The sequence below is a fragment of the Fusarium oxysporum genome, chromosome I (assembly GCF_013085055.1).
Source record: "Fusarium oxysporum Fo47 chromosome I, complete sequence".
Lineage (NCBI taxonomy): Eukaryota > Fungi > Ascomycota > Sordariomycetes > Hypocreales > Nectriaceae > Fusarium > Fusarium oxysporum.
Genome location: NC_072840.1, coordinates 4,669,279 through 4,690,365, shown reverse-complemented (window position 1 = coordinate 4,690,365; position 21,087 = coordinate 4,669,279). Strand labels below are relative to the sequence as shown.

The 21,087-nt window shown below is 48.9% G+C and overlaps 6 protein-coding genes across 6 annotated transcripts; 3 read left to right on the top strand and 3 right to left on the bottom strand.

The window, feature by feature from the left end:
- The first annotated feature begins 152 nt into the window (after positions 1–152).
- On the top strand, positions 153–1,260 carry FOBCDRAFT_7571 (uncharacterized protein). The gene has a single exon (XM_031182989.3). It carries the CDS (start codon positions 313–315, stop codon positions 1,240–1,242), a length of 930 nt encoding a protein of 309 aa, XP_031043757.2. The 5' UTR covers positions 153–312; the 3' UTR covers positions 1,243–1,260.
- A 226-nt stretch (positions 1,261–1,486) lies between these two features.
- Positions 1,487–2,960, top strand: FOBCDRAFT_314515 (uncharacterized protein). Its single transcript, XM_031182987.3, has 2 exons — positions 1,487–2,086; positions 2,148–2,960. The coding sequence occupies exons 1-2, from the start codon at positions 1,815–1,817 to the stop codon at positions 2,578–2,580; spliced, it is 705 nt and encodes a 234-aa protein (XP_031043755.2). The 5' UTR covers positions 1,487–1,814; the 3' UTR covers positions 2,581–2,960.
- A 494-nt stretch (positions 2,961–3,454) lies between these two features.
- Positions 3,455–6,524, bottom strand: FOBCDRAFT_174429 (muts domain V-domain-containing protein; the record flags this gene model as incomplete). Its single annotated transcript, XM_059608491.1, has 5 exons — positions 3,455–4,506; positions 4,590–4,944; positions 5,076–5,681; positions 5,730–5,968; positions 6,032–6,524. The coding sequence occupies 5 exons, from the start codon at positions 6,522–6,524 to the stop codon at positions 3,455–3,457; spliced, it is 2,745 nt and encodes a 914-aa protein (XP_059463917.1).
- A 333-nt stretch (positions 6,525–6,857) lies between these two features.
- Positions 6,858–9,665, bottom strand: FOBCDRAFT_256031 (membrane magnesium transporter-domain-containing protein). The gene is made up of 4 exons (XM_031182984.3): positions 9,281–9,665; positions 7,945–9,227; positions 7,481–7,537; positions 6,858–7,429 (listed from the first exon to the last, which is right to left on the bottom strand). The coding sequence occupies exons 1-4, from the start codon at positions 9,503–9,505 to the stop codon at positions 7,072–7,074; spliced, it is 1,923 nt and encodes a 640-aa protein (XP_031043752.2). The 5' UTR covers positions 9,506–9,665; the 3' UTR covers positions 6,858–7,071.
- A 1,275-nt stretch (positions 9,666–10,940) lies between these two features.
- FOBCDRAFT_7558 (uncharacterized protein) lies at positions 10,941–13,550 on the bottom strand. Its single transcript, XM_031182981.3, has 5 exons — positions 13,354–13,550; positions 13,193–13,287; positions 13,022–13,139; positions 12,858–12,956; positions 10,941–12,807 (listed from the first exon to the last, which is right to left on the bottom strand). The coding sequence occupies exons 1-5, from the start codon at positions 13,516–13,518 to the stop codon at positions 11,128–11,130; spliced, it is 2,157 nt and encodes a 718-aa protein (XP_031043749.2). The 5' UTR covers positions 13,519–13,550; the 3' UTR covers positions 10,941–11,127.
- Positions 13,551–13,974: 424 nt separating this feature from the next.
- Positions 13,975–20,929, top strand: FOBCDRAFT_284396 (Ion transport protein-domain-containing protein). The gene is made up of 5 exons (XM_031182979.3): positions 13,975–15,656; positions 15,711–18,089; positions 18,144–19,909; positions 19,967–20,056; positions 20,111–20,929. Exons 1-5 carry the CDS (start codon positions 14,070–14,072, stop codon positions 20,643–20,645), a joined length of 6,357 nt encoding a protein of 2,118 aa, XP_031043747.2. The 5' UTR covers positions 13,975–14,069; the 3' UTR covers positions 20,646–20,929.
- The last annotated feature ends 158 nt before the right edge of the window (positions 20,930–21,087 follow it).

Below are 21,087 nucleotides of genomic sequence, written 5' to 3'. Positions count from 1 at the left end.
GTGTCGACTCATGAGCGGTATCAGGCATTAAGTTTTCTCGGAAATCCGGTGCCAAGCTCCAGGCCGATCGGCACCCGCTCATCCGCCCGGAGCGGTTTTGACATGTGCCCCCGATTCAACTTCATCGCGGCTATTTTATAGTCTAATCATATCCTAGACGTCTACAACGAATGAACCGAAGTGCTCATCATCGGTCTTCTAGAAGTTTTCTACCAAGCTTTCTTCCTTCGACTTATCCAACAAGACACTCAACTCATTGCCTCTGCTGCTGGAGCAATAGCTGTTCATGCTCCTCGGCTAATATAGACAGCCATGGACAACGACAACAGACAACCACCGGGAGCACAACCACAAAACGATACATCTGCAAAATCGAAAGGAAAGGCCACAGATAACGGTTCTGGAAACTCTGACTCTATCACCAGCCGACTTCAGGCTTCTGGCAGGCTTGCTCTCCATGCTTTCGGAACGGGTCCAGATATAAGTGGCCAGCGACCAGACGAAAAAGCTAGCTCCAGTGGCAGCAGCATCACTGGGAGAAACTCATCTAGTACGGGCGACGCATCATCGCACAGGTTGCGCTCAACAGCCCATGGTGAATCGTTACGCTCACAGACAAATTTGGTTTCTGGTGCATCGGCAGAAGCATTTGACGCCTTCTTCAGTGCCGACGCTACGTTAGAGGTTGAGGATGCCAGTCAATATGGAAGGCTCCCAAACCAAAGTCACCATATACCATCTACGCCAAGCGCCTTTCTGGAGCAAGAGAAGATGGATGGCGCTGCTGTAGTCAACCTACTCGATGATTCATCTGGGGGACTTGATGGTGTTTTGCTCGGAGCTCATGATCCGGATGCCGAAGATGAAGGCCTTACACCAGAGGCGGCAGCCAAGCTGAGAGAAACCCTATTCCCTGCAGATTCGGTTTTCTCTGGCTTTCGCTGGGATGATTTACTCAACTTTAACCCCGAGTTTCTTGATCAGGCAGGACCTGAAGCAGATTTCGAACGGCAGCTTCACTTTGGTACAACGAGTGCCGACGAAGTGAGGAATAGCTACCTTGAGCAATGGGACAAGGTGTTGAATGGGTATACAGAATATGTCTGGGGGGATTTAGAACCTCTGATAGCTGAAGCTCGAAGAGAAGTCGAAGAAGTTAGGACTCAAGGTCTTGATGCCGTGCCTCAGACAAAGGCACTGGATCGGCTACGACAGATTTTGGGCCATGTCCGAGGGTTTTGAAGAATTAAGTTACAGGTCGATCTCAAATATTTTGACCAGCAGTAACAATCATACTTGGGATATAATGTACTTATATGAACACTGACTTCGAAACAATGGCTAATGTGAAGTTAATTGATCGAGTCAATTTTAGCTTGGTGCCAAGGGTTGCTCAGTCAACAGGGTCCATGACATCATCCCACGCCTTACCTAGGTACGCTGAGTTGATTGGATTGTCTGTCATGTTGTTGCCCAAGGAAACAAGCTGAATGGTCTGCTCACTGCACAACCTTGCACTTGCGACGTTATGGGCTAAGCCCTTTGGTTAACGACCCCACTGGAATCGTCTTAGGTTCCTGACTTGGAGGCTGGACCTGGAAGCTGACAAGGAAGAATAGACGAAGGCCGGGGAAAGGAAAAAGTGAGAGAGAACACGAGACGAGGATCTCATTGGGGCTTTCTTTTACGAATCCAACCAACATTCGCTGCTCCTCGCATGCTTTACCGACCTGCAGTAGAACGTCTTGACCTCTCAGCCTCGTTCTCGCAGCTGAACCAAATCATCTCTCGTTCGCTTGCTCTCAACAATCATCATGCTCAGTTATAGTTGCATCTGGCTCGGCCTCGCTGCAGTCTCTACATCTGCTCAGAACATTCCTCAAGTAGAAGCAATAGCAACGGCAGTATACGCCCCAGCCTACTACATTCCACCAGCCTCTGTCATCTTCAGACGGGACGATTCATGCCCAGCGAACACATTCCGATGCTCTGAGGAGCTTGGCGAGAGATTTAGCGACATATGCTGCCAAAACGGCCAAACGTGTGCCGTGGACGCCGACGATGAACCGGCTTGCTGTCCGTCTGGGTGAGTGCTCAAAAGTCGGATTCCTTTTTCGACAAACGAATTGACTGCTAACGATGCCAAGCGCTGTCTGCACAGGTACAGCTCCAGCCTCAGCCACTGCCGAACCAACCGCTGAAGCATCCTACGTCCCGAACTCATATTTCGCCTTCCCTTATGCTGCCACGACATTTTCAAACGAAGCTGCATGCACCTCAGCCGTTGATGCTTGCGAAGAAAACTACGATCAATGTGTTAATTTCCTCGGAGATGGAGGCCAATATGGTGTCACTATAGTTGTACCTGGTGGCGGAGGTACAACAGTTCAGGGTGGTGGACAGGCTCTGGGTTCGTCATCAGCAACCGCGGTCTGCTCTAGTCTAAGCTCTCGTGCTTGCAGAAACGTTTCCAGTGATGACTGCTCGGATTATGGGAACGATGCTTCATCCTCCAACAGACTCGCCTTGTGTTTTATGGGTTTCGGGGCAGGCATTGCCATACTCAACGCCCTGATTTAGGTGCCAAACAAGCAGATATGCAACTTGATACAACGATCGCGGGCCTTGCAAGCATGATTGCTGGTGCTAGTGTATCAGGATTGATTGAACGCCCTGCTGCCGCTGCCGAGGAAGACATGTGCTTGCCTCGATGCTCAAAAGGATATTTGCGCTCACCAGAGCGAATGACTGCAGTTACGACGCATTTTATGAATACCCTATGTTGATAGGGCTTGAAACTATGAAGCGTGCTTATCACAATATATATAGGATCTGAAATGGGCTTATACTGAAAGACTTGACGGGCGCTTGATGTGGAATGTATGCGTGTTTTTGGTTTTGTATATAGAATAATACAGCAACATTGACTTGACTGACCATTCAGTCCTGTGTTGGGTTTAGCCACTTTATTCTTTCGCCATGTATTACCTGACCTCTTTTCATTCTTGACTTTGAGGGTGATCACTTAGCAATGTGTTTGCTTCACTATTTAAACATTCTCAAGCCTCATTGAAACCGCAACGTAGCTCTCAGGAGCTTCATAGTGCAAAACGGTACGGTTTCAAACATTCCCATGAAGCTAGCACCTTAAGCCTCATCCATGTAATAAGAAGAGACTCGACAGGCCCTGCCTACAGTTCATGATAATGCAGAAACTGACCGAGGCAACCATTCAATGGCCTTCACTCATCGGGTAGTCAAGTTCAATGAGGCTCTAGAAGCAGCAATAGGCATTACTCATGAGCTTTAATAGATGTATAATTTACCTTACGTCAAAGATCTTGATGGAACCATGGCCAGGAAGTAAAGAAAAGTGTTTAGCCATAGCCCTCTCGTAGCACTCGCGAAGTCGCCCCCTCGTAGTTCGATCTCATATCGACTCGGCAACAGCTGCTCAAATACCAGGCGATAGTATATCCTCCAATACCTCAATAATAGAGCCCCTCGTATGTTCTTCCCGGTTCGAGTTGGCCTCATCTTGGTCGCCGAAGGTCTCGCTTACAAAAAGCCGCGCAGTCATCTCTGCCTTCCCAAGCTGGACTTCCTCTGCTCGAGAAAGGCGGGCACAAATCGCACTCAGGTCTTCGTTTCGGGCCAGCAACTTTGAAATGTTTTCTGCACGTTCAACCACTGCGCTTGGCACCCCATTCAAAGCTGCACATCTGCCTCCAAAACTCGACGTGCTATGACCATACTCAAGGTTGAAGAGAAAGGTCACTTGATCATCAACAAGTGATGCATTCCAGTCCATTCTGACGTTCATGTGCGCAATGCGTAACCCATTGTGATTTTCCAAATACCCACACTCGAAAACTTCATGAAAGTGTGTAGCAGCAAGTAGACGAGGGCACTCGGGTCCGAGAGATAGGTAGTAGTCCAGTAACGCGGCTAGCAGTCCGGCACCATCATCGCCATTGGTCCCTTTCCCGAACTCATCTACCAAGACGAGGCTTCTAGGTGTTGATGATTTCATTGATAGCGCAGCTTGTTTCATGTCCCTTGCAAAAGAGCTCTCGCCTCCAGACATGCTTTCCCTAGGAGATATACAGGTCAAGATGCTTTCTGTGAGCCCAATTGTTGCCTGAACTGCCGGCACAAAACTGCCGATGTGGGCAAGATACACAATTAAAGCTGTTTGTTTGAGATAGACGCTCTTTCCAGAGTGATTTGGCCCAGTCAGGACCAGAGCCTGAGGAGAGCCGTCTTGGACCGCCGTTATGTTTGATGTCCCTGTAAAGAGATGGCAGGGATTTGGGATAAAGGCTGGCACAACAAGTTCTTGTAGAGGATGGCGGCCTTCCTCGATATGAATAATGCTTGCTTCCACCATTTGTGGTGCATGCCAATCGTACTTTTCGGCACCAAGCGCAAGGGCAAGTATTGCATCAAACTCACCACACATGTCTGAGGCGAGCAAGAGAGGCTCCTCGTGCTCCAAAACTTTACCTGCAAGACCATGTATAATCTCTACCTCCCGATCTGCCTTGCGTGAGTTAAAGCCTTCAAAGCGCTACTGTCAACAAGCTTACCTCCAATCTGGCAATACATGTCCCCATATTCCTCGTCTAACTCTCTCATGTAGCTGTTTTTGTAGCACACTGCACCGTCCGCAGTAAACAACTTTTCCCAGGCTCCAACAGCTGTCCCCTCTCCTTCATATTGCCCGTTACCTGTCAGGCGATTTGATTCCACCACTGTGAGAAAACCTATTTGTGGCAGAAAGATGCACGATCGAACATGCTTGCGTGCCCATTGTGGTAACTCCCTATTGAGTTGGTTGACAACTTCTGTCAGGAAGCTGTCCATCCCGTCATACCGTCTTTTGAGTTCGTCAAGTTGAGGATCAATTCCGGTTCTGACGGAGGATCTGTGTCGTGCCTTGGACTGTTCAAAATCGATTGTCTTGTTGATCATGTCTCCAACAACTACTAAGCTGGCCGGTTTGAGAGTATGAATGAGCTTAGTCAATACTATTAGCTTAAACCGTTAGATCACTTCTTGTAGCAGCTCCTTACTTTCTTGAAGATCACTATATCAGAGCCTCCATTAAACAAGCCTATCGTGTCTCTGAGAGTCAGAGCTTGGGCGGTGAACTTCTGGATTGTTGCCCATACGCCCCTATCGAAAGAATGACCAGCGGAGGGAAACTCAATGCCTTTTCGCAACTGCGCTAGCGTGGTGCGCATGTTTCGAATTTTGCGTAGGGTCGAAGTCAATTGTGCAAGTTTGTCGGCGTTGTCTGGTTGAAGCAATACTGTGATAGTCCTCTGCCTCTCCGAAATGATGTCGAGGTCCAACAGGGGTCGAAGGAAGAGTTGGCGTAGTTGTGCACGACCTTGAGGGGTACAAGCCAGGTGATGGAACAGTCCATATACTGAAAGACTTTCTTTCGAATTGCTCTTGTTCGCATCTGGTCCCCACGCTTGGCTATTGGGGTGCAATTCGGTCTGCAGAATTTGCAGTGACAAGAGAGCGTCAGTACTGACATACATGTAAGTATTAAGGGAAAACATGCGGATGTCAACAACACGAAAGAGAACTCCGGCAACTTGTCCATCAGGGAGAAAATCAGCGGATCGTCGACGACGAATATCGCCAAGTAAAGCACCAGCACATCCTACCTAAAACATATTAGCATCCCAGTCACAATCATAAAAGTGTGCACTTACTGATACCTGGCTATTCATGTTTATGCAGCCTCCATAGCGAAGTTGACGGAATGCCTGCGACTCGGGCTGGGAAAGACCCGGTATGGATTCTTCACTTCCATCCTCTTCAATCCCTGTGGAGAATACAATGCCAGTCGCAGATAAAGCTTGAGAATCGAGGTTGACAAGTCGTTCGTGTGCCGTTTCGATTGAGAACTCTGACGACTGCAAGCCGCGGAAAATGACCCCTTTTGAGGCACCTGTGCATGGCTATCGTCAGTTTCTCGTCCTACGAATTGGAAGATAAATCTGTTTTCGCTGACCTTCTGACGCAGTGATCTTCTCCAGATGGTCGCGGAAACTGGCAGATGCTCTTGCAGATACAAGAAGACTAGTTGGTTGGATATGGATAAGGAATTGCTCCGCAATGTCGAGTGAAGCCGTGGCAATGTCCTCAGATACATGTAGAATCCCGTCAGTAGTTGAGAAATATGCGCACCCAATGGTGGAATTCTCCCCGAGATCGATGGCCATGACAACTTCATGTTGAATGGGCTCACTGCTGCTTCGAGCACGAGTGTTGGCATTGAGCGTCTGCGGTTCTTGTGGATCTGAATATTGTCCTTGGTTCTGAGAAACAGAACTGAAGCGGATTGATGAAGAAGGATTGCGAGCTCGCGACCGTGTTGAGCCACCCCTGGAGGACAAACCGCCACTGTTTCTGCGGTTATAAGTGCGGCCTCTCCAACCTCTACCTCCTCGGCCTCGGCCACGACGACTCGAGCTAGAAGCACTCGAGCCTGGCGTCCTGGGCATATTGGTCGAGTGGATTTAATAGGCTTGTTGCCGGAAGACCAGAGGAATATGCGGGGAGGGAGAAGGATGAGTTTACCACGCCGTGCAATTAGCAGGCATCCAATGACAAGAGGAGACATCAGGACGGGAGTGGCCTTCCGTAGTTGTCTATGCAATTCAAGGCAGGTGCCGTTTACTGCTTCAGTTATTTCCCAGTGCGTTGGAAGTTTCATGGCAGCCCTAAGTTTCCTCTTGGCCTTTGTCATCATGGGAAGGAAGGACACACATGTGGAAGGAACTCGATCGCAAATTTTACCTAATGCAAAGAGATCCATGAACGATCGAGTATTTGTGGCAAGTACCAGCATTCTTTTGAATAGGACCTATTGTTCCAATCGATGCAACTGGCTAATACAGTATTGATTGTGGTCATGCAGGTATATGAATAGACTCTATTTGGTTCTGGAGGCTGGTCGCTCGTCAACAGCGCTTCATTTTGCTAAGATAGAATTCCGTCATATCAATAAGGGTGTGATGTCGCCCATCTTAGGTGTCTGAGCTCTTGTCGTCACTTCTCGTCAGCCTTGACCCAGCTCGTAAATTCACGGCGCTGCTTGCGGATGTCAATGAAACCTGGCCTCGTCTCAAGCACACTGAAAGGGTTTCCCCGATAGTCCTTTTCCACCTCGCCACTTCCTGTTTGGAAACCAGCCTCTCCTTCGCGTTCAATCTTGCCAGCCCACTCATGCCACTTAATAGGTCGAAGCTTTGGAGTTCCCAGAACCAAGCCCAGGACAATGATCAAAGTCGCTACCAGTGCTTCGATAGATATGTCGATTGGGAGCGAGTGTGTTGCGAGCGGCTGCGGTTGGCCATGATGCACCGCTGTTGACGAGATGACGGAGTGCTCTTGCGCGGAGTAGCATCTGGAGTGATTGTCAGTTCCCTGCGAAAATACCAAGAATTGCCGAGCTTACGCATGTGCTAAGAGGACTAGACCAGTAACGGTCACTGTTTTAGAGATCCAAGTCATCCTGTGTTGGAATCAGACAGCTTGGTCACAGTTGCGATGAAGATGGACGTCGTCTTGGGGACAAGTCACGGCTCCTAGATGTAGACATGGGTACTAGCATCCAATGACTAAGCCTATGCCATTCTCCACCCATGCACACCACAGACAGTGTTAGCTTTCAAAGACAGAATGATTCGAATTACACATTAAGATGGGAAAATCCTAGTCATGGTGTTTGCCAAAAACCTGACAATTCTTTTTTAAAATACCCACAAGGAAAACCAAGTCTAAATCAAACCGCTCGATCCAATGTATGATGCTCGAATCCGTTCACCCAAATAGTAAAACACACAAGGGAAAATTGCTACAATTACACGGCGACATCATGACGCCATTCATCACTGGAGTCCCTGCTCGGTCTGTGCATACCAATCCTCGAAGTGACCAGGTTCATCCATGATTTCGACTTTCCAATCATCTTTGCTTCCCTTCAGGTACACGTCTTGTGCTGTGGTGTCTTCGTAACCACCCATGACTGGCATCAAGTCTTGTCCACTTTCCACGTGAGACACCCAGCCTTCTTGGTCAAAAGGGACGGTGGCAGGGATCCCATCATAAATATCGTACTGAGCAGGTCCGAAGAGATGGGGAGCGGCATTGTCAAAGCTTGATCCAGGTGGTCCGTAGTAGTCGGCGAATCCATCAAGCCCGTGTACAGGGTAGTCGATGGCACCAGGAGAAGGGGTTCTGTTGATTACTTCGTTGTTGATGTTGAGACCACTGTACTGACGAATGCCCATATCAAAAGGGCTGGGTGTGATATCATCGTATGACAGTGAATGGGGCCGACCTGGAGCCGGGTTAGCATACATGTCATGGTAAGATGGCATGGCTGGCTCTCCGATCGCATTACTCGCAGCATCGTAGGCGACTGGTGCCTCGCTTAGTCGTGTAGTATGGTGGAATCTGGACTTCCGACCACGTCCGCCGTTCCAGTCTGAGTCATTGTCTGAATAGTCGTCATTACCATCCTCATCACGTTTGACTTTTCGTGGCTTTGAGGGTGTGAACTTGTATCCGGGATGTGCTCGTTGATGGTTCACACGCTCTATTCTGGCCCATTGATCAAAATTCTCCTTGATTTGCGCTGGCTCCAAAACCCATGCGGCACCGCAGACTTTTGAGACATGCTGGTGGTTGTTCTGAGAACATTGCGTCTTAGCGACTTCCTGGTACGCCTTTCGGTATAGCATAAAAGCATTCATGGGACGTTTGATCTGACCAGCCTTCTTGTTACGCGAAGTTTCCGACAGTCTCTCTTCAGTTGGCCGACTGACAAAGGCCTCGATGTCAGAGACATGAATATCGGGAAAGTCTCTGGCAGCTTCGGAAAGCGGTTTTGAAAGCATGTTGGTGGCATTCTTGGCTTTCTCTGCACGGCTTCTCTTCTGAACTCGACCAGTTTTCACTGCTGGTGATCGTGAAATAAGCGATTTCTTAGCGATATTGAGACCACTACGAGTCGTAATTGCATCGCTAGATGGGCAAGGTGCTGAAGGCGACGCTTCCGGAGTGTACGGGAGATGGTTCTGCTTCGTTGGCTCAGCTGTTGGCTCTTCCTGTGCTCTCGTGCAACCTACATTGTAGCCAATCTCATCGGTCAAAGGACCATAAGGGTTACTTGTGATACCCAGACTCCCAGCATAACCTTGCTATTGTCGCAGGTTAGCTATGATGGCAACCAGTCTGGACCTGTTGGACTTACAAACGAAACATCGCTACTTTGGGAATAGACAGTTGATGGCTCATACACAGAAGAGTCGTCGTCACGAACGGGAGTAGAGTATCGAGTTGAGTAGAAGTAGCCGGCAAAGCTTTGTTCTGGGCTCATAGAGCCTTGAGGATGCGAAGTGTGTGACTCCATGGCCACTGGCTGCTGAGAGAAGCCATCAGAAGAGGATGGCGGAGTTGGAAGGATCTGTTGCGGCATGTCGCGTGTCTTCCGCCGCTCTTAGATATTGATTTTGGCTAGAAACGGGACGCAAGGATGGAGAAGAGTCCTGCGTTGTTGTTGTTGATGGAGTTAATGGAACGACACAGGTACTATAGTGAACAACGGCAAGTGGACTTTGTAAGAAGCACAATGTAGATGAAGAGATAAAGTCTGATCTTTTGACAGTAGCTATGTTGGTCTTAAGCGGCCTGAAGATAGAGCACTCAGCAAGGGCGTCTTTGTCGGATTTCTTTGAGCTGCCACAAGTGGTTTTGTATGTGCTTGGGACATTCTGATACCATAGATATGTCTACAACGCCAGGACCATGCCCACAAATAGACAAGCAACGACCTGATGCCCCTAAGTTCAAAGAGACCGGAGCAGACGACTGTCCTGTTGGGAAACAGACCGCAATGCGGACCGTTACCAGAGTGGTAGACCTCTCCAAGCTGCATTTACATGTGTCGTTGGCCGGCATCCTCCACCCCACCACACTACACCCGGGCCAACATGGAGAAGCACAGATAGAATAGAAGCCCTATGAGCTTAAGAGATGGGGCCGCTTGGCGTCCAGCCGCAATCCATTCAATAGAAACAGAATGTCATACTTTTGATTGTGCTTCCCTGCGCCGCCTTATTCGCATGCCACTAGTTCAGCCACGGCGCATTCCTTTGATGTGCGCATCCGGCCCCTCTGGCTGTCATCAATCATCCCAACTTGAGACGTTGTTGACTTCCTATTGTTTGGTGAATCGATCTCGATCTATTATCTGTAATGTTCTCTTACTTATAACCAAAGGCGCCGTGCCATCCTGATACTCCGACAGCTCCTGTCCACCGCTGTTTTGCTTTGCTTCCATTAGCTGTCTTGCCCTGCCATGCCCTACCAGGCTTGTTATGTGGAGGGCTGCAGCATGTTTGCTTCAAATGCCGGATAACTGGGACCAAGCGGCCACTCGCAGTCATGCTGGCAGCGTCTGTTTGATGTGTCGCGGTAGCCGAACGACTAACCAACCAAATAATCCATAATTGCCCAGCCTGATCTAGCCCTGTGCCAGCCCTGTGCCAGCCTGGTCTGTTGGTTCTGTTTTGGCAGATCATCTCTGCCTTTAAGACTATTCCGACCTGGCGTCCAAAAAAGAAACAGGCTTCTATTCGAAGCTTTGGCCATTTGTTCCTGACCACCATTTTCATCACGCCTAGCAATGTTGATAGACACCCTATTTTCGGCATAGGTTCGGCCATTCGCGTCTCGCGTTGCTGCAGTGCTTCAGATCACAAATCCTGTTGGTCGCTCACTTGCCTAGTTTGATCTGGAGACGATTATAGAGTCCTTACAGATGGGGGAAAGTGTGATTCGAGCTGCCTGTGCCATCCTCTCATTTGAGGCCCCATGACAGGCAATTGTTTTGAATAGCTCTATCCCTCTCCAATGAGAGAAAAAGACTCAGCATCTTCTCGTTAATACTATTATCGTATTGGTTGTGCTTGTATTGCTGTTGGAAATGGCTTAGGGATAAGTCTCATATCATGCCTAAACATGGTTTAGAGAACGTCCTAACACAGTCGTGGCGTTGACCAGGACCCATGCCTTATTAAATCCCCGTGTTTGGAGTGTTCATCGGTTTTCAAACGGTCTTGGTGGCTCCGATGGTTTGATTGGCGGAGTCAAAATCTGATGTTGAGGAGAGGGTGATAGTGCGACTGGAGGAAGTATTGGAGTAGCAGCCTTGAATCTATTCGAGCTGGCCGAATCGATGGGGCGGGGTGGTGAATGCTTGGTTGGGGAGAGCCCAGCGATAGAAGGTATAGTTCCGTTCTGCTCGTGAGCTGCTCGATATATCTCGCGGCTGATCTGAGGTGTGCTCAACGCCGACTCAGCTGTTTTATCCCCCTGGAAGCTGTCGATACCTTTCGAAGGACTAGGTGTCCGGAAGGACGTCATCGGGGTGGTCATAGACGTACTGCGTGATGGGCTGCCCTGGATGCTAGCATCTAGCTTGACAGGTGCCGGAATCACCGGTGTCCCTTTGGGTGTGCCAAGCACCTCCTTACTCACCTCTGAGCGGGCGTCCATCATACTAATCGTGAAGCCAACGCCATTGACATTAGTACCAGGGGTGGAAGCCAATGGAGCCAAGCTATGTTCAACGTTGCCGTTAGATACGTCGTGATCTCCATCTCCTGTCCCGTTGACCTTCTGAGCCTCCCCACTAAGAGATAACCCTAAGTGACTCGAAGAGCGAGATGGATCTGGCCGGGCGCCGGAGTTAGGTGGACGATTGAGCTTCAACTTGATAGTTGGTCTGGGCCGTTTGGCTTCTTGTTCGCGCCGAATACAAGAAGCACAGATATAGTGGAATTCTGGCTGGTCAGCTGCTGCTTCGCTCAGTCCAACACATTGACTATGCTGCCAGACATTGCATCTCTCGCAAGCTACGCTGTGAGCTCCATCGTCCACTTGGCCATAGAGACCACAAGTGCAGTCGAAAATCCAATCTTCTTCCTCATCCTCGAGCTCCTTCAGAGCTTGCTTGTTTTTCTCAATTTCAACTTGAAGACGGCGTTCAGATACTCGTCCGCTGCTACTTGATAAGTTCTTGCTGTCTTCGGAGAGTTGTGCAAGTTCTTCCTCATGCTGGACGCGTCGTGCCTCGCGTTCTCGTAACCGTTGTTCACGAGACACCAGTCTTTTATCGCGCTCCTCTTCCATTTTAATTTGCGCCAATTCTTCTCGTCGTTTGCTTGCTTCTTCTTCCTTTCGGTGTCGTTCTTCCTCCCGAATCTGTTCCTCCTGCCTCTGTTGTTCAACTTTCCCGGCAATTCGACTCGATCGTTTTGCATTCGCCATTTTGGCAGCGTTCGCTAGCTCTCGCTCTCGCTGTAGCTCTCTGCGTTGCCGAGATTGTTCTTGTTTTTCAAGGATAGGAACAAGGTGTTTTTCTAGTTGGTCGCGCAGGATTTTCTCATTCTCGTCACGCGTCTTCCGAAAACCATCCACAACAGATCGTACATCATCCAGAGTTACGGCGAGACATTCCCATGTCATTCCACCCAGGCCATCATCTTCGCTAGGCGTATCTTCTTTGATTCCTTGATCCGTTTCAGCCACTTCTTCTTCTGCATTCAAGGTCGTGCGTCGTCTTTTGCTCGAGCGCCGACTTCCATACGATGCTCTGGATTTCTTCGGTTTGGTGGGTTTCGTAATCATCGGAGGTTCTGTAAGCCGATACACTCGGTTATCGTCCAGCACGAAGTAGGTTCTGTCATCTGCATCCCAACCATATGGTTCTATTCGCTGGAGTTCTGTTAGTGGCTAACCCCCCTTTTGTTGAGATGTGAACTTACCCAACTTGTTTGCTCGCTATCTTTTTGCTCTTCCATCTTATCCCGAATGCGCTCAGGATGGATCATGGCCCATTGAGTCAGTTGCTGCATGACCTTGATCTACCCAGACAGTGTATATTAGCCTTGGATCACTAACCGGGCCTCGTAATTTCTTCATAGCCTACCTTGGTAAAAATGTCGAAATCGTTGAATTTGAGGGGTGTTTCACCAGAACCGAAGGGGTTGTAGTTCGGCGATCTCTTCGTAAATTGTTTTCGTGCTTGGTCATCGAAAATTTCATGCCTTCGAATCACCATTAGCAAAAAAACAGCATCTCCTAATTCCTGGAAACGTACGTTAAACCACGATGCGACGAAACTAGTTTGAGGAGGGCGAGGGCAATGTCTGCCAAGATGCTCGAGTTCGGCTTGAGGCATTCCGTTTCAATTTCCTATGAAATGTGTTAGTTTGTGCGCCTATCGCATTATTGAAGAACTGGGCTGCTGTGTGGCCATACCTCAACATCAATAGCTTCGTCGATTTTCGCAGCCTTGCCAAATATGTATATCCACTGGCAAAGGTTCGCAAACTGCCACATATTACGGATGCGATGCTGTAATGAGTGTTCTGTCTCACCATCGTCGCCATCGATGGCCGCAAGCGAGCGCTTGCGAGACGGCATGGTTGAAGAAAAGTTGATGATGTCGATGTCAGGATGCGAGCCAGTCGCGTCACAATTGTCAGAAGCGTGTTTAGGCGTTTCTAGGTCGCGAAAAGCTGGGACGAGCTGTGGCGCACTCAGCCACAAGCACATGCCACTTGTATCACTTTTCAACTACCCTGGCTGGCCAACCTGGGAATTCAGCTTACGACCTCCATTTTCCAGGGGATGAAACTCTCCACACTGTAGCAGAAACCTTGTTCTATAAAAAGCACACGGCATTTCATTGCACTCTGCCAAAGAAGCTGCTGTGTGTACAGTGCGTAAGCGGGAGCTTACTGTCACATCCAGCCGTCCTACGGCATCCTAGGGACTCCTGATTAGGATGTAGCGAACTGGCTACCTCTTTGCTTCTACGAATACCTCTAAACCATACCTAGTTCACGCTCTCTATCTTTTTTTTTTCTTCTCCATGAAGCGCTAACGATGCTTCATTCTGGTAGTAGTACTAATAATCACTATTCTTCATGACATTGGACCGCATTGGCGGTCATTAGTCCTTTCGTTGGTCCATGTCTTCACACTCTTGGGATCAAGACGGGCGCCCTGCGCGGCGCCTGTCTATTCCGCTTCAGAACTTAGACGGATCGCATCTCGATAATCAACAGACGCAAGCTGGTCTGTCACGGCAACAACCGAGCTCTGTTTCTCCGCCCGACGTTCCTCAAATGTCTGCCAATCTTCCTGGTATCTCAACATATTGGGACCAACCCTACGATCGTTTCGACGACGATGTTAGCCCAGGGTCACCTATAGATCCAATGGCTCTACAGGCTGCGCTCCCTCCGGGTATGGATCACCATCAGCCAAGTCCTCCAATGCCTTCTACACCGGTTCGTACATACGACCCGCCTGCTCCCTATGTCGAAGATGCGCCGAGTACCGATTACGCCGAGTCCGATCGAGTTCCGTTGACAGCTGGAGTTGAGCCCATCTCTGGTTCTTTATCTGCCAGTAATTTGGATGACCGAAATCGAGACAGTTTTCAAACAGTTTCAAGTCTGGAAAACAGCCCGTCGCGCGGTCGCAATACGAGAAGCCTCGGCGAAGATTTAAGAGCAAGCTATGGTTCAACTCGAAATCGTAACTTTGGCGCTTCTCTTAATCCTAACGAATATCGAAGGTCAAGGTCGCCTTCTACATCGGGCGCTTTGTCCCGTGCTGGTTCGATTGTGCGGGCAATGTCACAGAGAGTTGTCAACATAAGCGGAGAGACAGAAGTCATTGATCATCGTGCATCGAGGCATCGCTCCCGCTCACCTAGTAGACATGATCAAGATAGGAATCGGGATACGATGAATTCGATGTTTGCCGATACTTCGTATCAACCACAGTTGGTTCGGTCGTCAAGCGAAAAGTCTACAGAACCACGTTTTAATGTGACCGAAGCTGAGCCAGATATACCGAGGCCTCCTTTACCAAATCCTCTCAAAGGAAAGTCTCTGGGAATCTTCTCACCGGACAACCCTTTGAGACTACGACTCTGCGACCTCTTGGTCAACCCATATACGGAGCCATTCTTGCTTCTTTTGATAGTCTTGCAGGCTATTCTTCTCGCAGTTGAGGCTGCTCCGAATGTATTTGAGAATGGACGCCCAGAAAGATGGGGACAGCATCCTATTGATTGGGCTATGCTTGCTCTTTTCATTATCTTCACTCTGGAGATTATCTCGCGTATTATTGTGTCTGGCTTCGTGTTGAACGCAGCAGAGTACAGTACGATTGACCGTAAACGGGGAATCCGAGCCGCAATAGCAGACCAGTATCGTGCTGTTTTCCAACCGGAGCGGATAAAATCCGTAAAGAAGAAGTCGCAATATCGACCGGAACCGTCAGCAATCTCAAGATCTTTTACAACATTTATGCAAGGCCAGCAAGCATTGCCAAGAACTCTGGAAGAGCACCAAAGGTTTCAGCTTGCTCGGCGAGCATTTCTACGCCATTCCTTCAACCGTTTCGATTTTGTTGCCGTTGTCTCGTATTGGATCACTTTCTGCTTGAGCATTTCTGGCCTCGAAACTAAACACGATCTTTATGCATTTCGAATGCTGAGTTGTTTACGAATTTTGAGATTACTTGCTCTAACGAACGGTACTGCGGTAAGGTTATCATGATGCTTGAACATATCAACAAGCACGCTTACGAATTCTTAGATTATTCTCAGGAGTTTAAAGAAAGCAACGCCTTTACTCGTTCGAGTTGCATTTCTCCTCACATTCTTCTGGCTTCTGTTTGCAATTATAGGGGTCCAGAGTTTCAAAGCCAGTTTGAGTCGGCAGTGCGTGTGGCTTGACCCCCTTGATCCTACGGACCTTGATGCTTCCTACACAAACGAGGAAGCTTTTTGTGGCGGTTACTTGAACAACCGAACGGGCGAAACTATGCCGTGGCTCAAGTTCAACAATTCAGAGTCCTTGACGGACCTTATGAATGGAACCAACGAAGGAAAGGGGTTTCTGTGTCCTCGAGGTTCCATTTGTCTTCAGCAATCCAACCCGCACAATGGCACGGTCAATTTTGACAACATTTTCAACTCCCTGGAACTTGTGTTTGTCATCATGAGCGCAAACACCTTCTCCGATCTTATGTACATGACCATGAGCTCGGATTATGTCCAGGCCGCTCTCTTTTTTGGTGCAGGCATCATGATCATGATGCTGTGGTTGACGAACTTGTTGATTGCTGTCATTACCTCATCCTTCCAGGTCATTCGTGAAGAGAGTAAAGCCAGTGCATTCACTGTCAGCCAGGAATCGCCGGTGCAAGCTCGATCTGACGAGAGAATTCGCCGAACATCTTCTTTACAACGCATGTTCAATAAAACCCGTGCAGTGTGGATTCTGATCATTACTTTTGGGTTGCTATGCCAGGCCTGCCGCAGCGCAACCATGTCAGCAAGAAGAGAGCGCTTCATCAACACTGCAGAGATCATTGTTACCATTCTTCTCGATATTGAGATGATCTTTCGAATTGCGACTGATTGGAATCACTTCCACAAAAGTTGGCGTAACCTCTTCGACCTCGGCCTTGCGATTATCACCTCCATCATATTGATCCCCCCTATTCGCTATACCAGAGCGTATTGGTGGTTGACGGTGTTCCAAATCCTGAGAGTTTATCGTCTTGTGTTAGCAATACCAGTGACAAGGGAGCTTATTCTCCTCGTTTTGGGCAATGCTGCTGGTATCGGAAACCTGATGTTCTTTGTGTTTCTGATGACATTTTTGGTGGCGATTTTTGCTGCGCAGTTATTCAGAGGCGAAATTCCCGTGTATGAAGATGGCGAGCTCAATCGTATCTCGTTCTACACTATTTACAACTCCTTCTTGGGCATGTACCAAGTTCTGACAAGTGAGAATTGGACAGATATTCTTTATACTGTCACCTCCTACACTAGGCACAAGAATACCTCATGGATAGGAGCTATTCTACTCATTGGCTGGTTCATTGTGGCTTTCTTCATTCTCATCAACATGTTCATTGCTGTAATTCAGGAGAACTTTGATGTATCCGAAGACGAGAAACGGCTTCAACAAGTCAAGGCTTTTCTTCAAAGGCGAGACCTTGGAGCTTCATCTAGCAACCTGGCCCTTTCTACAATATTCGGCCTGTCCAAACATCGCAAAAATAAGGACCCCCTTGACTACGGGCCAGCAACAGTCGAGATGCTTCTCAAAGATGCGGTGGTCCGCGAGTTTCTGGATGATCAAATGAACCCTAAACCTGAGGAGGACCGGTTGCACCATGCCCCTATTAGAAGCGCAACTACGCTGTTGGGTGGTGAGATCAAGCCTGGCCGTCTCTCTGCCATGTGGGGACGGGTGAAAGGGTGGTTCAGCGACAAAGAGCCCAACCCCTTTTATTCAAGCTTGCGGTTTGACGGCGCGAACGATACCTCAGATCCTCGACAAATGGCTGAACAGGCCATGTCTGCCACCATGACTCGAAAGAGGGCTCAGCGAGAGTATCTTGCAAAGTACCCAAATTACAATACCTCCTTGTACATCTTTCCACCCAACAACAGCCTGCGCCGACTTTGTCAGCGGGTCGTTGGTCCTTCTCGGGGCATTGAGCGCATTGATGGTGTAGTTCCCGATACCCTCCTTTGGTATTCTTTCACGATATTCATTTACGCAGCAATCGTGGCTATGGTCGTCCTCGCATGTGTGACCACTCCTCTTTATCAGAAGGAGTATCAAGAACAACATCAGTTCAGTATTAGGAATTGGTACATCTGGACAGACATGGCTTTTGCGATTGTGTTTACTGTTGAAGCTGCGATCAAGATCATTGCGGACGGACTCCTGTGGACCCCCAATGCATACTTGCGAAGTTCCTGGGGATTCATGGACTCAGTTGTTTTGGTCACTCTGTGGATCAATGTTGTTACGCTCCTCATCAATGACGGCGCTATTTCCAGAGCAATAGGCGCATTCAAGGCGCTTCGTGCACTTCGACTGCTGAATGTTAGCAACAGCGCTAGAAACACATTTCACGATCTCATTATCGTTGGTTGGTGGAAAATTCTAGGCGTGAGTTGCCATCTCCTTACCTGTAGCCGTGTTCTTTGCTAATTGCTTTCCTAGGCCGCGTTTGTCTCGATGTCTCTGCTCATCCCGTTTGCCATTTATGGTCTCAACCTATTCAATGGCTTACTTTTGTCTTGTAACGATGGTGGCGACGGAATTAATACCATGGATAATTGCTATGGCGAGTTCGAGAGCACACCATTTAGCGACGACTGGCCAATGCTTGCTCCGCGTGTTGCAGCGAACCCCTTCTTCAGCTTCGACGATTTTGGGGCGTCTTTATTTATTCTATTCCAGATTGTTAGCCAAGAGGGATGGACAGACGTCTCTTTTACTGTTCAAGCCATTACCGGCCGCATGAAGCAGCCCCAAGACCTAGCATCGGAGGGCAATGCCATCTTCCTTGTCGTATTCAATCTGTTGGCCACCGTCTTCGTACTCACGCTCTTTATCTCTGTTTTCATGCGGAATTATACCGAACAGACAGGTGTCGCTTATTTGACTGCGGAACAACGGTCATGGCTCGAATTACGAAAGATCCTCAGACAAATTTCACCTTCAAAGAGTTCGTATGACGATTCTGAGAAGAGCTGGAAGAAATGGTGCCACAAGAGAGCCATCGAGAAGAAGGGTAAGTGGTACCAGACAATTACCGTTGTTCTAGTACTGCACTTGATCGTGCTTGTCTCGGAATTCGCCAGTGAGCCATGGTGGTGGACGCGATATCGCGACTTCGTTTTCTTCGCCTTCATCGTGGCATACACGGCTAACATTGCAATTCGTATCATTGGCTTGGGCTGGGTGCGTTTCCGACGAAGCTCGTGGGATCTTTACTCTCTGTTCATTGTCTTCGGGGCATTTGTTTCAACTCTCGCGTTACTCATATCAGACACTGAGATTGAAACCTACGTCCAGCTACATAAGGTGTTCTTGGTCGCCATTGTACTCCTCCTCATTCCTCGCAACGATGCACTGGACCAGCTGTTCAAGACGGCCGCTGCTAGTCTGACAGTTATTGGTAACTTGCTTGCCACCTGGCTGGTATTCTTCCTGGTCTTCGCCATTGCCATGACTCAAGCTTTTAGTTTGACACGATTTGGCGAAGAGACTGCGGAAAACATAAATTTCCGAACCGTCCCCAAAGCCCTGATTCTGCTATTCAGGATGAGTCTAGGTGAAGGATGGAATGCTGTCATGGAAGATTATGCCAGCATAGAGCCGCCACTTTGCGTTGACGAACCTAGATTCTTCGACAGTGACTGTGGTAGCCAATCGTGGGCCAGAATCCTGTTCATCGCATGGAACATCGTCAGTATGTATATCTTTGTGAACCTGTTTGTGTCACTCATCTACGAGAGCTTCAGTTACGTCTTTCAACGCTCGAGTGGCATGGCTGTTGTTGATCGCGATGAGATTCGACGGTTCAAAGAAGCTTGGCGAAGCGTTGACCCAGCAGGTACTGGGTATATCACGAAAGCAGCCTTTCCCCGTCTTCTTGGCGAGCTCTCAGGCGTCTTTCAGATGCGCATTTATGATCCAGAGGACAGCGTTCACTCTATTTTGGAAGATATAAGGGACGATGTGAAACTCACACATCACTCGTCCATCGCGACAACCAGCGGATTCAGTGGCATTGACCTGAACAAACTCAATGCACGGCTGAGGAGGATTGACGTGGAGAAGGTGCGCCACCAGCGTCGGCGCTTTAACATTTTTTACGAGGAGGTCTTGGTGTCCGCAGATCCCGACAGGGGCATCTCTTTCACGAGTGTCTTGATGATTCTTGCTCACTATAACATCATCAGTGATAACAAGAGCCTGAAGTAAGTTATCCGACCTGCTGCATATCTGTACACCAAGGCTGACAAAAAACCGCAAAGACTCGAAGAGTTCCTAAGGCGTCGAGCTCGTCTCCAGCGAGTAGACGACCAAGTCCGACGTGGCGTGGTATTGGGCTTCTTCGACACATTGTAAGCTACCTATAGCCGAACCCAGGAAAGGAAAATTGCTCACCATCAACACAGATATTATTCAAGACAATTCAAGAAACATATGCTACGAAAGCACTCGGCCCGCATGACGGCAGTTCCACAGCTGAACATTCCGGAGATTCTTGTTGAGAACGATCTGAGCGACGATGAAACAGGTGGAGCAGGACCGAGATCTCCCCTCTCACCAGCCTCGCGTCCATCGAGTGTTGACGCAGGCGAGCCACGCAACTGGCTGGGATCTGTGGATCTATCGTTGCACGACACATCGTGGAGTCACCCTCTCAGCTTCCCCAGGGCCGCGCCTCCATCACCCACAACACCTGCGCAACCATCAGCCTTTAGCTTTGAGATCGAGGAGGATGATCCACATGAGCAACAACAACAATCGACGACGCAAGCAAGATCGTCAGCGCCCTCGGGCCGTGAGAGCAATCATTTGGACCCCATTAGCCCTGTGCAAGTCCGTGGAATGCTTGACGACTCAGTTTGGGGCGAGAGTATTCGCCGCAACGCCACAGTCCGACAAACACAGAACAGGGGCTCACAAGGGTATGATGGTTTCCACTGAGGAGGAAGCGATGGAGGAGTTGAAGTTGCGGTTGACATGGAACTTACTTGTGAGGAGGAGGGAAGTCCAGTTTTGGTGGTGAAACAATGCAATCATGCACATGGCATCAATGGAGGTTGCATTCAGGAAAGCGAACTCATGGCATAATTCAAAGCTGAGCACGGCGTTCCAGGGCAATCAATACATGAGCAACGAGGGGGGGGGACAAGGCTACCCCCGGTATCTAGTTTCGGTCGATCAAGATTCAAAATAGACATACATTTTTCATGCACAGAACGTTCGGGTACCAAGACGGCCTCTGTGTAGCCCAGTGCGGTGATACGCAAGAGCAAGGTGTGAGACTGGAGACCTGACGCTTGTCTGATCAACGGATGCCTGCGACAAAACACCCTTGCTTGGCAATCCTGCTGAGGTTCCAACTCAAAGTGAATTGACGGACAAT

Bases quoted from the DNA above. Each gene is read 5' to 3' on its own strand.
- FOBCDRAFT_284396 (XM_031182979.3), top strand. From the start codon at position 14,070: ATGTCTTCACACTCTTGGGATCAAGACGGGCGCCCTGCGCGGCGCCTG. The intron at 19,910-19,966 runs GTAAGTTATCCG...AAAACCGCAAAG, and splicing joins AGTGATAACAAGAGCCTGAA to ACTCGAAGAGTTCCTAAGGC. The intron at 20,057-20,110 runs GTAAGCTACCTA...CCATCAACACAG, and splicing joins TTGGGCTTCTTCGACACATT to ATATTATTCAAGACAATTCA.
- FOBCDRAFT_7558 (XM_031182981.3), bottom strand. From the start codon at position 13,518: ATGCCGTCTCGCAAGCGCTCGCTTGCGGCCATCGATGGCGACGATGGT. The intron at 13,288-13,353 runs GTATGGCCACAC...CACATTTCATAG, and splicing joins ACGAAGCTATTGATGTTGAG to GAAATTGAAACGGAATGCCT. The intron at 12,957-13,021 runs GTAGGCTATGAA...CTGTCTGGGTAG, and splicing joins ATTTCGACATTTTTACCAAG to ATCAAGGTCATGCAGCAACT.
- FOBCDRAFT_314515 (XM_031182987.3), top strand. From the start codon at position 1,815: ATGCTCAGTTATAGTTGCATCTGGCTCGGCCTCGCTGCAGTCTCTACA. The intron at 2,087-2,147 runs GTGAGTGCTCAA...AACGATGCCAAG, and splicing joins CCGGCTTGCTGTCCGTCTGG to CGCTGTCTGCACAGGTACAG.
- FOBCDRAFT_7571 (XM_031182989.3), top strand. From the start codon at position 313: ATGGACAACGACAACAGACAACCACCGGGAGCACAACCACAAAACGAT.
- FOBCDRAFT_256031 (XM_031182984.3), bottom strand. From the start codon at position 9,505: ATGCCGCAACAGATCCTTCCAACTCCGCCATCCTCTTCTGATGGCTTC. The intron at 9,228-9,280 runs GTAAGTCCAACA...CTGCGACAATAG, and splicing joins AAAGTAGCGATGTTTCGTTT to CAAGGTTATGCTGGGAGTCT. The intron at 7,538-7,944 runs GTATGCACAGAC...ATTCCAACACAG, and splicing joins CCTGGTCACTTCGAGGATTG to GATGACTTGGATCTCTAAAA.